The sequence below is a fragment of the Crinia signifera genome, chromosome 8, assembly GCF_055691185.1.
Source record: "Crinia signifera chromosome 8, ASM5569118v1, whole genome shotgun sequence".
In the NCBI taxonomy this organism is placed as follows: domain Eukaryota; kingdom Metazoa; phylum Chordata; class Amphibia; order Anura; family Myobatrachidae; genus Crinia; species Crinia signifera.
The window spans coordinates 20634810-20649646 of record NC_139224.1 but is presented as its reverse complement, the minus strand read 5'-3'; the positions used below and the strand labels follow the sequence as shown (position 1 = coordinate 20649646).

The 14837-nt window shown below is 44.2% G+C and overlaps 1 protein-coding gene across 4 annotated transcripts in view; it reads left to right on the top strand.

Annotated features, from left to right (window-relative positions):
* MTMR14 (myotubularin related protein 14) overlaps nt 1-4805 on the top strand; it is a 55428-nt gene extending 50623 nt beyond the window's left edge. For all 4 annotated transcript variants that reach the window (XM_083155953.1, XM_083155950.1, XM_083155954.1 and 1 more), the window contains one exon: nt 3258-4805. In XM_083155953.1, coding sequence (XP_083012079.1) covers nt 3258-3438 — 181 coding nt within the window. In that variant the 3' untranslated portion in view covers nt 3439-4805. The remainder of the gene's footprint in view (nt 1-3257) is intronic.
* Nucleotides 4806-14837: the final 10032 nt, after the last annotated feature.

Below are 14837 nucleotides of genomic sequence, written 5' to 3'. Positions count from 1 at the left end.
GCTGACATCACCAGCTGCCTGCCCACTTCCTCCCGAGCATACATGCATATGTAAGGTTGCTCAGAGCTTGTGAATTGTGGGCCGGCGTACCACCATTCGCAAGGCTGGATCTGGGTCACGTGCAAGGATGCGAATAAGCACCCGAGTGAATGAACCAGAATAATCCCTCTTTAGTGTTAGAGCATGGGTCTTCAAACTGTGGCCCTCCAGATGTTGTGAAACTACAAATCCCAGCATGCCTTGCCACTCCCTTATAGCAAAACTGTGGCAAGGCATGATGGGATTTGTAGTTTCACAACATCTGGAGGGCCACAGTTTGAAGACCCATGTGTTAGAGCATTGTTCTGATCTAGAACACCAATACTAAATGGTAGTTCTAAGCCACACAGATGCACTGTGGGAAATACTTTCACGTTCTACTTCCCTATATAACGAGGCTGCAGATTTGGGGAACCTACTGTAGAAAGCGACGGCAGAAAGTGTTCATGTGCTTGGAATTCTGTGTCGCTGAGGAATACAGGAGTGAAACACTTGGACGCCTCTCCTGATGGAGGGGAGACGCTCACACATGCTGATTTTGGACAGCTGGAGAGACTGGGGAACAGCTGCTGCTTAAAATAAACACCTGGCGCAGGAGTGATCTGTCAGCAGTCCTACCATTCTGGGACGTGCGCTTGCTTTATCCGAGTCCCCACGGGCTTGGCATTGTGTAACTGCAGAGAGACCACCGCTCCGTCTCTCCGGTCTGTCCACAGGGCAGGAACACACAGGGAATCGCCCCACAAGCATTGGGAACAGGCTGTTTCTGCTGCCCTGCTCTGTGGCGCTAGATGATCTGAACATCCTGCAAATACACCCGGGTACGATGTTCATGCAAAACTCCAAGAAATGAGACTGATTTGTCAAATACATTTTACTGATTTTTTTTTCCCCTAAAATGTAAGTAACTAGTATAAAGGACTCAATTCTGCCTCTAGTCTGATACTGGGATGATGCAGAAATTACAGCAATGTTTTTTTTTTCTAAAATATAAAATAATGGTGTTGCTCGCCGTGCGGGAAATGGCGGCTTGACCTTAAAAATAATGCTTTTTTTTCTTCTCGGTTGGGTGTTGCTTGCTCGTCAGTCAGGATAGGGAACGCTCGGTTCTCTGCATGTGATACTGACAGCACATCCTTCCTCCTGCAGTACACGGTCATGTGATGCCGCATTTCGCCAACAGCCCCAACAATGACCTGTGCTACAGCTTCTATTGGATACACCAGAACTGGGAAGGCAGCTGTAGACGAAAGCATTGACCATTAATGTTCCTTGGCAGGGTTCAAATAGCTCCAATACTGTAGGTCATGTTTTCATGATATCTCTCTATAAACAGACGTGATATTTAATCACTTAGCAAGTAGATTGACTCACTTGTTTATGATTAAAGAAATCTGGAAAACCTGGCCTGTTGGGGGAACTTGATAGCTGTAGTAAAATACGTACTACATGGCCAATATTATGTAGCCAATTGGTAATTAGAGTGTTGGCCGCTGACCGGTGCATAACATCAGGCATACAGCCCTCCCTAGTCACACATAAGCAGAATGCGTCATACTGGAAATAGCCACAATTGTCATCCTTTCACTGTGCTAGCGTGCCGCCTCTCCAACGTGTCCCTTCTTGAACTTGCTGCCCCACTTCGTTGCTGTAAGCAGTGTTACTTGGAAGTGGAGCCTTATGTGAGCACCAACAGGAAGCTCTGGAGTCTTCTGCTGGACAAGGCCACAGAACTGGATGATCAAGTGTTGTAGCTTATAAAAGTCATCTGCCCCGAGGTCCATCTGATGCTGCAAGTAACGTCCACAGGAGAACCATTCATCGGCTGTTGCAGGGATTCCGGTTCCACGCTGGGCAGCCAAACACAACGTTTTCGATCAGCAATGCCACACCTAATTGTTAATATAACACACAGTCCCTAAGTAGTAGTATGTGACACAGAGCCCCCAACGCATGCTCCTTTATATGCAACGCAAAGTCCCCATGATGACCGTGTCTTCACCACTTCTCTTCCATGACTGTCTATCTGTTTGGCCATCTGTCCACGCAAATTAGAATTTAACACCTCTTGACTCTACACAGAGTTCTATCCAGGGCAATCCAGAACTTGACTGGTGGGGGTGAATTTGGTGCATGGGCCAAATTTTTGTCTGGAGCTGTTCGATGGTGGCAGCAGTTTCGGGAGGGCTCTTTCCCGTTTCAGCAATTCCCCCGTGCATAGAGTAAGGTCCTTCTGAAAACTGTTTGGTGTGGAAGAACGTAACTGGGCATCACATAGACTTGACCTTCGCTTCAGGCAAAACCTCTTGATGACTTGGAATGCTGACTACAAGCCAGGTCTAATCACCCAACATTGCCAATGCTCTTGTGGCTGCATGGGTGCGAGTCCCAGGAGCCATGTTCCAAGATCTTTTTGAAATCATTCCTATTAAAGGCAGGACCACACTCCTAATAATGGCCACGGTTTTGGAATGAGCTCTTCAAAAGTCACATGTGGGTATGATCAGATGTTCATAGACCTTCAGCACCTAACCTGCAACAAAAACGGTGCCTGGCCCTTGGGACGTGCTTGTCTTGCTACCCGTGGAAATAACTTCTATTATCTATATTTGATAAAATCACCAATATATGCAATGCAATAGAAGGTTCCACTTACTTTTCCATATTGAACCTGATCTACTGTCCATGTGGACTTTTCATGGTAAGCATCTACATTCCTACTACTGATGGCGGTCATAGGACATGAAATATACAAGACATGGGAGAATCTCCAACCCTTCCCCCCCACAATAAAAAAGGTGTTGACTACTTTTGTAACTTTTGGCCCTGTCGACAACCAGTCAATCTTTTGTACCTTTCGATCTAACGCTTGCGGACCATATAATGTCAACCAATTGACTGACTGTCTAGAGAGATATTCTATAGCACACCCACACCCCTTGTTAGGAGCAGACCTAGGGGTTTTGGGGGGGTGACTTAGGAGCGGTGTCACCATCGCGGTAGTTGAGGCCGATGGAATGAGAGTTCCAGCTTGGAGGGGTATTTCCACTCTTGATACCGAGAATACCGTTACCATTGTGCTTTCTCTATCTTCATATTCCTCTATTTGGTATCAGCATTGATTTTGAATGTTCTGTTTTTATATTGTTAGTTGACAATTTCCTTATGATCTAGAACATTCTGGAGTAAGTTTTAAAGCGTGTTTTTCCCCCTTGCAGGCTGACCGCACAGACTGAACGGGCATCACGACTAGAGGCTGTCCGGTCCATCTTTCTGTCTGCCTACCAAACCAGCATCGGCCTAAGGACTGTGTCCCCAAGCTCATCCGGAGCCATCGGGGGGCTTCTGGAACAGTTTGCCCGAGGAGTGGGTCTTCGTGGCTCCAGTACCATAGTGTGACTTCCGCTGGGAACCAAGGAATCTAGAAGCCATGAGCAAAAATCAGATGCTACAGTTCTATTTCAGAAGCCATACGAGACAATCTAGAGGACCTGTTGGGACTTCTCTTGCGGCTCTTAAACTGGGCGCTATTTTTTTTTCTTTTTTTTTTTTTTTTTTCTTAACTTTACTAAGTGAGTAGTAAAGAGGAGCAGATCTTCCAATCCTATAAATCAGACCAACCCTGCCGTAATGGCCAAACGTTCACTTAGACCTTTTAAGGGCTGACAATTAATAGCGGTTCTCACAATCCCCCCTGTCCCACCCCCCCCCCCCCCCTTTCTTTTTGTATTGTTTTCAGTAAAGTTAAGTTCTACAGGAAAGGTAATCCTTGGAGAGAGGTAAAGTACCAGCCAATCCGCTCCTAACTGCCATGTCACATGCTGCATTTGAATATTGACAGGAGCTGATTGGCTGGTCCTTTGTGGTAGATGACTGAATCAGTGATAAGGGAGGAGAAGTGATAGTGCCTGGTACTTTATCTCCGGCCAATCATCTCCGGACTGTTACGTTACAGGCTGGGTTTCAAAAGGCACAGTTAGAAGCTGATTGGCCAGTGATAAAGTACAGTACCAGCCACTTTATCACTGCTTCATACATCTGCCATTCGGGGGTAGATTTATTAAGCTCGAAGTGATAAAGTGTCTGGTTTTTATCACGACCAACCAGCTCCTACCTGTCATGTTTCAAACCAAGCCTGTAACTTCACAGTTAGGAGCTGATTGGCCGGTGATAAAAACCAGACACTTTATCACTTTCCCGAGCTTAATAAATCTACCCCTCAGTCTCTTAGCTTTATCACTCTCCAAGGCTTCGTACATCTGCCTGCAAGTGTCGCGGTTGCAGCTTTGTAAAATGCCAGGTTGACACTGATTGGTTGATTACTTTGCATCAGAGTGAAGTAGCGGGTGCTTCTCCCAACGGTTGCAGAACTGCAAGTCCCAGCATGCCATGCCTGCTTGCCTGTTAGAAACTGTTGGAATTTTAACAGCTAGAACAGGGCGGGTTCTCTACATCCAAGCAAGACTGTCACAATCTATTTTGAGCCACATTAAACAAAGGGATTTTTTTTTTTTTTTAATAAGGGATAGTGCCCTCGTTGGTCCGTAGTATGATGTGGAAATCGTGCCTGGGTTACTGGGGCTGCCTGCAGCCTTGTTGTCCTGCGCGTTGCACAATGCCACTTTCAGGAACACGCCCCTTGGTATTATCCAAGGTGAGAGCGCAGCAGCATTCCAGTACTCTGTGAGGCAGAGGCTGGATCTGCTCCTTGTCCTAGATCAGGCATGTCCAATCTATGGCCCTTCAGCTGTTGTGAAACTACAATTCCCATCATGCCTTGCCACAGTTTTGCTATTAGGGAATGCTGAAACTATGGCAAGGCATGATGGGGTGTGTAGTTTCACAACAGCTAGAGGGCCACAGTTTGGACATGCCTGGTCTAGAAAGAGTGGTGGAATTCCAATACAGAATATGCAGTGTAGCAGGATGTCATGTCATTCTTTCAAAAGGGAACGTGCACAAAGTGACTGCTTTTAATATCGCTGAATCTGTTTCCCCTGCCCCCATCATAATGCCAAAGATCGGAGTGTAATGATTTCTGCTTTTAAGGAGCTTTCCGTCCACACCATGTATTGTGTCCTACCATCCTCACTCATTAGATCTCTGCATGACCCTCCTGATCTGTCCACAGTCATGGAGGATGATCTGCTTCCAGCCACCTTCTCGTGGGGTCATTTGTCATTGCATGAACCCTGGTTCAAGGTTTGCAGTATTAGGGTCTCATTTAAGACCCTACAAAAAGATGCCTGGTCATATAATTACCGGCAGCTAGCGGGGATCATCAGCAGTGGCATATTTATAATGGGTGCAATACGCAGTGCGCACAGGCCCCCCCCTGAGTACCAGGGGGCGCACACTGTACCCGTTGTTAAATATTTACTCCATCAGAGTCCAGTGGCGCAGTCAGTCCTGAATCGGACCCTGTGCGTCCTGCAGTACATAGCCACCAATTGGGCAACGACCTTCATGGGTTGTATCACGCTCTAGCGTTATCACCACTAGTACAAAGCAGGGTGTCGCGCATTTCATCCCATTGAAATCTTTGGAGGAACCTTTTTAATTTGTATCAAAGTAAAAAGCAGTAAAAATCAAAGCAGTTAGTAAAAAGCAGTAAAAATCAAAGCAGTTAAGTTTACATACACAGGCGTGCTGGGACTTGTAGTTCAGATCTGCCCTCCTTTTTTGCCGTGCGCACTTTTTTTCATACAGGTTTTTATTTTGCGGCGTAACCCTGTGATTGAGGTTTTCTGATCTAGTTGCCAATTTTCTGTGCACAAAATGAGGATTTATTTTTGTAACCTTTTTTTTCCTTCTATGTTGCTTATTAATTATACATTAATGATTTATTTGTTTGTTCATGTGTGTGTTTGTCTTGCCTATACTCAAGTTCTTCAAACTTTTGTCCGTCTGCAGAAGTCCAACTTTGGATTTGAACGCTTCGATCTTTAGATCATTTTGGTAAATTTGAAATCCTTTTACAAAGGCATCGACTGGTTTATGTGAGACCAGATGTACTTCTGTACATGACACTTATCGCTGAATACTGTGAAATGACTGATATTTTAGGAAATCCGTCCCCTGAGTACGTCGAACGGTGCTAAGCTCCGTCCTTGTAGAGCGTTAGCTCTCCGGTAATCCTGCATAAAACGCAGGAAATCTGTTTTGATGTTGTTTTCTGAAATTCATATTAAAGTTCCTGCAGAGCTGAAGAATAGCCACAACTCTCGCACTAAAATACACAGCCGTTGTGGGGGATATATTGGTCATTGGATCGACCACTGAAGGTCGACACAACATTAGGTCGACAGTCACATTTAAAAAAAAAAAAAATGTAAGCGACATCTGTCGACAGGCGGTATTTCATGCCCTACCATCCACTAGGGCGTGGTGGGAGTGCGCTGAGCGCAGCGAGGCACCGCGACCGAAGCATGGCGAGTGTCAACATTCAGGGCAAAAAACTCACGTCAACCGTTTGACTGTCGAACTTATGCATTGTGTTGACCTTCCAACCCTGTCGGCCATGTGGTCGACACAGTGCATGTTAACTTTATATGGCATGACCCATATCCTCCACAATTGCTGTGCAGTTTAGTGCGAGTGTCACTTGGTTGCTCATTTTCAAAGAATTTATATTCTGGAAAGATTGAGTATAAAGGACAGTACATAGATAGTGAATGGGTTGACACCAGATGGTCAAAAGGTCAACCGTTTAATTGGTCGACAGCGTCAACAGGTTTAGAGGGTCACTATGCAAATTATTATGTTTGCCCTAACCCTATTGGTCCCCTTCCGCAGCCTGACCCTCATACCGACGCAGGAAATGATGAAAAACTGTCTACCCTTTTTTGTGTCCACTATTTGCATGTCAACATTTTGACCATGTGGTCTTTTTCGACTGTGTCAACTTAATTCCAAGTTGATCCTACAATTGTTGCTGTTTTGACCCTGTCAATCTGGTGTTAATCTGTTGACTACCTTCGCGGGGGCCTTAGATCTGGCAATGTCCATGTGAACATAGGACCGGCACATGCTACAGTAAGATCACCTTTGTTCTATGCGAGTCTTGTGTTTACGCGTCTGTCCTAGATAAATCTGAGCACCGGGAATTTTGCATTCAGATGTAAAACGGCATAGAAAAATATGTACAGAGGTTTTACATGATATTGCCCATCAGCATTCTAACCCGGTTCCACACCCGTATAAAGAGGGGCACAGATTATATTTCACCATTTTTTTGGTTTTGTCGCTGCAGAGCATTTACACACAATGGTTGCTGCTGAAAAGTCATTTTATTATAGTGTTAGTTCGCATTTGGTGCTTTCAATATACATTGCAGCTACCAAGAGGACCCGATTAATTGAGCCCACCACTCAGTAGATTCTGTTTTTGGAGCAAATCTAAGATAAGTTATCTGTTGTCTTTTATATGTGACTGTTCTGCGGATATAGCCCTGTCTGACTCGTGCCGCATCAGCAGGCCTCGGCATCTGATTGGATATTGGTTTTCCTACTAATATTGTCATTACTGGTCTACGAAGATCTTATTGGCTATCAACTGTCATGTGATTTGGGATAGCCAATAAGATCCTGCTTTGAAATCAGAGTAAATCAGAACCTGCACATCTCTAACTTGGAATACAGCAGTTGTGCTATTCTGATTGCTAGGGTGACAAAACTGCTGTACAGGTGAATTGTTAACCACGCACACATAAGTACCCTTAGCATATGTGTGCACAATGACTAGCAACTTCAACAACTGCACAAGTTGGCCAAGCCATGGTATCCTGCAGTAGGAGGAAATTACACCTGTGAGTAGATGCCAGGTAGGGTGAGAGGGCGGGGCTTCACAGAACAGACAGCAGTGGTTCCCTGTGATACCGTTTCAACATGCGTTTGAAAATAAAGTCGAAAGTGGTCGTCAGGGAAATGTTTTACTGAGAAACGGTATTCGCAGGTGCTGTATTCAGTTCATAAGGCAGCAAAAATGCCATTCAATGATTCGCAGACCAGTTTATTTTTTCTAACATGAATTAAACTTGTGGCCATTACTATCAATTGTATTTGCAGCTTATTAGCATACTGTATTTATCCAGAGAACAATCAACCTTTTTTTTTTTGCTAATCTCTAGAATGGAGTCTAATCATTGCTTGTTCTTTTGTGTTCTTTCAGTATATAATGAACCGGTATACTGTTGGTATGTTTAGCCTTCATTTAAGTGTATACTAGCACAGTGAAAGGTACACCTACAAATAGAGATGAATGATCGCCATAAAGAATGGCAACACAATATACACTCTTGCTGGGAGAGCAGATTTAACCTCCGATGCAGCCTACACTATTTCCATGTGCCCACGAACCCTTCTGCATTTACAGAACTCGATTCTATTTTAGAATTGTGGGTTGTTGTTTTTTTTTTTTTTATGTTTGCTTATATACAGAAATCTTTTAGTTGCAGTAAAACTTATACCTTGTGTCTGTTCATGAATTCTTTGTAATATATATTTACTGTATATGTGTATCCTGTACATTTGGACAAATAATGCAGTGTACAAATCTAGGCTGAATAATTCTTCTTCTCCATGCAATTTTCCATTTTCTGACTTTTAAATTAATTTTTATAAATTTTATAAAAGGATTTTATTTTTAATCTGATTTATAAAGCTAATTTAAATCCTGGAAGTGTATGGCTGTTTTTAAAAGCTGTGGTTATATACGGCTTTCGAAATAAACTGCTGATTGACTTTATGGTCTGTGATACCGCGTGTGAGTGTTGTTATAGTTAAATGTCACGGGTGCAAAGTTTGTATACGGTTAGATTTTATCGGTTTTTACACCACAGTGCCCTCCATGCAGTGCAGGCGGGGATTGTTTAGAACATATATACATACATGTTATCTTATATGTAATATATGTCCTGGATGTATCCCCTAGGGATCGGCAGTGCAGTATGCATGTTACACCATGCGGCGCCCGCGAATGAGCGTAAAACAATACACGCACTTTTGAACCCTGGCCCTTGGCTGTGATTGGCTAGTTTCATAGGAGTTCCGGGGCGGGATTAGAAAATGTTATGGCTTATGCTGATTCCCGGGCACCGGATGCGTACTGCGATGCTGATCCCTGCTGCTGATTATTCATTTTATATATAGTTCATATCAAACACATGAAATAAGATAGCGGTTTATTTTATCGAACGGTCTCAGAATATTTATATTTTTAATTTGTTTTACTTTTATTTTATTTTATTTATGATTTTTTTTCCGTCAAGCCAATAAAAAAAAAAGGTACTTGTGTAGTTTCATGGCGCCACTGCCCGCGGATCGCATCGTATGCGATGCAATTTAGCACACCCCCACTATCCACGTCAGCCTGAAGTGTGGAGAGTGCAGCAAGCCCCGTGTCCTTCCGTCCTGTTCATACCCCCACTATCCACGTCAGCGTATATAAAGTGTGGCAAACGCAACGAAGCGAGCGGACGCGGAATACACGTCAAGTAATCCGCGTCCCCTTACGGGGCTCGCTGCGCTCGCCACACTTCGGGCTAGTTTTCCATGTCCCCTCGCGGGGCACGCTGCGCACGCCATGCTTTGTGCTCAGTGGCTCGCTGCGCTTGCCACACTTTATAAAAGCAACTCCACGCCATTGTGGATAGTGGTGGTATGAGGTCGGGAGGACGCGTTCATAGTGGGGGGTGCTAAATCGCATCACATGCAAATTGCATGCGATTTGCATACGATGCGGGCCGTGGCGCCATGAAACTACACAAGTACCAATTATATTTTTTAGATTAAAAATATTTTTTTTTCCATAGTAAGATATATATATATATATATATAATCTAAAAGAAAAATGAGGAGAGCAAGCGCTCATAGTGCATGAATCTGTTTTAAAAGTTTTATTAAACACAGGGTAAAAGGTTGGTGGTACAGAAAGCGGGGATCACGTACCAAATCAGGCGGTACAAACACCGCTGTAAATGCACATAAAGTGGCTGACACCGCAGCACAATTGTTGGAGAGGTTACACTCTATCAGGTTTACCAACGGGCGGCGCACGCCATTCAGCAGACAGCGGTCGATTCCAGCAGCGGTGATCCACTTTCCAAAGGTTCAACTCCGGTCAGAGATGACGCTAGGCCACGCCCCGATGCATTTCGTCATCGACTTCGTCAGAGGGCTGGCCTAGCGTCACTCTCTGGCCTGTTTTATTCACCAAAGCAAGGATACAATCAGGGTGGCAGCTGAGCAATTAACTCTTGCTTGTATAAAGAAAATTCAAGGGCTCAAACTGGCCATACCAATTTACTTTATGCCGCTTCAGTATTAGCAGCGGTAGTTGATCTCTATTATACTTTTGAATATAAAGCCACCATGATTGTAGCATATAAAATGTTACATACATTGTTACATACAAAATACGGTACTTATGTAGTATCTGGGCTGCCGATTTTTTGATTGTATGCCTTAAGTTAAGGCATACAATCAGATGCGATGCGATGCGATATCGCATCGCATCGCATCCGATATCGCATCCGATATCGGATGCGATGACCCGATTTTTCCATAGGAATCAATGTTAAAATGATTCCTATGGAAAAATGGGTCCTTTTCATACCCCTACTATCCAAGTGGGCATGGAGTTGGATATAAACCTGTGGCGAGCGTAGCGAGCCACCGAGCCCGAAGCGTGGCGAGCGAAGCGAGCCCCGCGAGGGGACGGTATTCGTCCCCTCGCGGGGCTCGCTTCGCTCGCCACGCTTCGGGCTCGGTGGCTCGCTACGCTCGCCACAGGTTTATATCCAACTCCATGCCCACTTGGATAGTAGGGGTATGAAAAGGACCCATTTTTCCCATTGAATTCCATGTTAAAATGGACTCAGTCCATTTTAACATTGATTCCTATGGAAAAATCGGGTCATCGCATCGCATCGCATCGCATCGAATCGCATGGTCGCATGCGATGCGATGCGATCTCCCGATCCGACCCGATTTAGAAATCGGCAGCCCAGATACTACATAAGTACCCAAAATACATAAAAAATCTTATTACATATTAAATTAAGACAGCGCATCGCGCATTCAATGAATTGGCATAACTATTATAACTAGTTTTAAAAAACTTTTTTTGTCGATCACTTGTTTAAATGAATGACATTATTATAAAAAAATCATTTCTACAGAATCAATATTTAATCATTTTTAAGGAGATAGTGAGAAGCAAAGCTTTTCTTGTTTAGGATATATATATATCTATAAAAGAGAGAAACTCTTTACATAAGAAACAAGTTATACATACAGAAATTGGTACAAAATATAAAAAAACATTAATATACATATATAATTATGAACAAACATATATGTACAAAAAAAGGCAACAATGTGCAAAAAAAAAAAAAAAAAACCACACAGTGTGCAAAAGCAGGCAGTATATAGGATTCTCTTGATATCAATAGAGAAACATACACCAGGTTTATTCTTTTATAATTATTTCCTATAAACATACAAGACATCTCATCTTATAGTATGTCTATATGAACCACTTCAATCAACGAGAGGGAAGTAAAAAGGGGGAATAATTGGGACTAATTGTAAGAACCTGAGTGGAATGAAGAGAGTATATTTATATATATTACTATAAAATTGGTCCGGGACTTGGTAATATGCAAACAAGGTGCTTTAATGTTGTTTGTGGCCGAGTCCGTCATCGGGACACACAAAAGTCCCAGAGTGACGCTTCTTCCTGCATCGTGGGGCTCTCACCTTCCCGTAAGCTGGCACCCGGGCAAGTATCCATGGCTACACAAGCTACTTCCTTGGATATATATTGTGGTGGTGCACATATTTTGTGTACACACTGAGCGTTGTAGCGATACGTCGTTAAAAAACAGCATGTCGGCCTGACATTGCTCCAGTGTGTACATAGGTTGCAGGAGCTTTGGGTTAGATGTTGGAAAGGGAAGGTTACTATTCGGGTTAGCTCACCGCCATCTGAACCCCTGGATCCAGAAGACCCTGCTGAAATCAGCAGAGTAATGCTGCATTGGGACATACTCTTTTGTCAACATTCAAATGATGTCAACATTTTATCTGTGTTGAAATTCTCGCACGAGACACTTGCGCACCCCATTCTGACAGAGCTCCCTGCCGCTGCCCCCCCCCCCCCCCAACCCTGCCTCTCTCCCTGAAGCAGAGACGGGCAGCGATTCTGCCATCCACCGCCGAGTGAAAGGGACGTGCGTGCGAGTCAGACGCTTGCACGTCCCCATCAGATGCAGCAACTCTCTGCTAGCAGTCGCGAGCTCGGGGAATTTGGCGATTCCTTGGACTGGTTGGGAGGCGCTACATCTGTATGTTGACATTTTCATGCCGATATGAATGTTGACAATATACCAAACCTTAGTGAATCTGGGCTCTTGTTTTACTAAGGCTAATAATATATTTATTATTACCTATTATGGTAAGGTAAAAGGTTGCAGAGGGGGTACAGCAGGCCCTATAACATGACAATAAACTAAAAGTAGTCCAACTCCACCCGTAGCAAGTGCTCCATGCCAATTCTGGGTTACTACTCCCAAACCACATATACCAACACAGCAATGAATCAGCTCAAAAGCGCTGGCTGGCCATATGATAAATGAGTGATGTTCTCCAACGTACTGTAGGTTCCGTTTCCTTTATTTAAAGTACAACAGATGGCTATCCAGTTAAATGTGGGTATCACGTATCACCTGGTACATGACCTAAAACCAGAGCACTGACCTCCTCTCACACCCTATGTGCATATAAAGGTTTCTTTTGGACAGTGTCTCCCTCGTGTTTGTCTTTAAGGGACTGTTCCTTGTCTTAACACATCTTTGCCGGAAAGTATCTTCTTAACACAAGGGAGACACAGTCCTAAAGAAACCTTTATATGGTGTCAAAGGCAGAGTTAAGTGAGGACTGAAGCAATCAGTGCGGTCTGCAGGCCCTCAGATCTTCTAGCCCCCACACAAAGTAGATTAACCCGGTATGAACAGCGAGCTATTACTGCATTTCACTCATCAGCTGATCTACAACAGCTGGGCCTTTCACCAGCGCTGTAATCCATATGTTAGAGGGGGAGTTGTAATGATTAAAATTTAGGATTTGTTTAGAATTTAGCCTATAGACACCAGTGAATTTCTGCACATTTGCCACTGACCCCTTCTACCCACTGCAGCTGCAAAGGTTGGAATTAACCGTTTGTTTCCTACGGTTCTAATTTATGTCTCCATCGCCTATGCCAGTGATCAGGGAACAGGGGTAAATAACCCCAAACGGGGTAAAAATGAAATTCCTGTGGGTAATGGACGGTCTCGCTGCCGAGACACAGCCAGGCATGCATATCAAACTGTGTCTTGTTAGCGCGACCGCCCATTACCCCAGGAATTTATTTAATTGAATATAGAATATATATATATATATATATATATATATATGGATAATAGCCTGGCACTCTCCTTGTTAAAGGTCTCTGTGGTCCGGTGCTCTCTGTCCCTTTGGGGGGGAGGTATATGCTGCAACGAATAGGCACTCTGGACACTTTCAACATTCAGTCAAATAGAAAATAAGACACAGCTCACACTAGCTGCAGTTGTCAAGACAACTGCAGCTAGTGTGAGCTGTGTCTTATTTTCTATTTGACTGAATGTTGAAAGTGTCCAGAGTGCCTATTCGTTGCAGCATATATATATATATATATATATATATATATATATATATATATATATAGATTCTATATGCATGCCCGGCAGTGTGTGTTTACAGTACTGTAGTGTACAAGGACTGACGCAGTGCTCAGACCCTTGTGTATAACATACTTTCATGCGTGATGCCCTGGGCCCCGCCTCCTAGTCTGCCCGCTTCTTCAGTAGAGTCGACTAGTTGCTGCACCACCTCGGCTGTCTGTCGGCGCTGAGTTTCTTTGCCTGGTTACAGGCTCCTGTCACGGTACACCCATCTTTAGTCAAGGGGAGAAAATGTGCACAGACTGTCACTATATCATCTTGTAATACTGACACTAATAGTTGCCTGGAAGTCACATTATAAATGGCTATAACACACACAGCCTGGCAGCCATTGATGATGATGATGATTACCATGTATGGCTGTGTGTGATACAAAAATTATACCACACACAGCCATACATGGTAATCATCATTGTCAATGGCTGCCAGGCTGTGTAACGTGCTAGCAGGATACATCATCAATTTCTGGGGGTACAGTGTGTATTACAATTATATTATTTCCTTCCTTTGAAATCAAAGGGGTAACGTCGGCGTATCAGAATATATTTTGGGGTAAAAAGTTCCCTGACCCCTGGCCTACACCTTCATATTGGTATTTACAGTATAACAGGGTTGCCGACCCTCCCGGAATTTGCGGGAGTCTCCCGAAAATCGGGTCCTTCCTCCCGGCCCCCGGAAGGGTGGGCAACCCTCCCGGAATCAGGGGGACCCCCACTGAGCCCCCCGATCGCGGCATTTATATGCCGCAATCCGCGGGTCTCAGGGGAGGGGGCGGAGCTAAAACGGCACAATCGTGACGTTTTAGCCCCGCCCCCTCCATGGATAGCAGTTATTTCTGCTATTTGCTGTCATGGGGGCGGGGCTTAATGACGTCACGGTTAAGCCCCGCCCCCAAAACTCGTAATGCCGGATTCCTCTCCGGGCTTCTCCCGGAGAGGATTTTTTTAAAGTCGGCAACCCTGCAGTATAATGAGGCACATAACTCTGCAATGCCATACAGCTGGGAATTAGAGATGTTGGGGACCAAAATGCA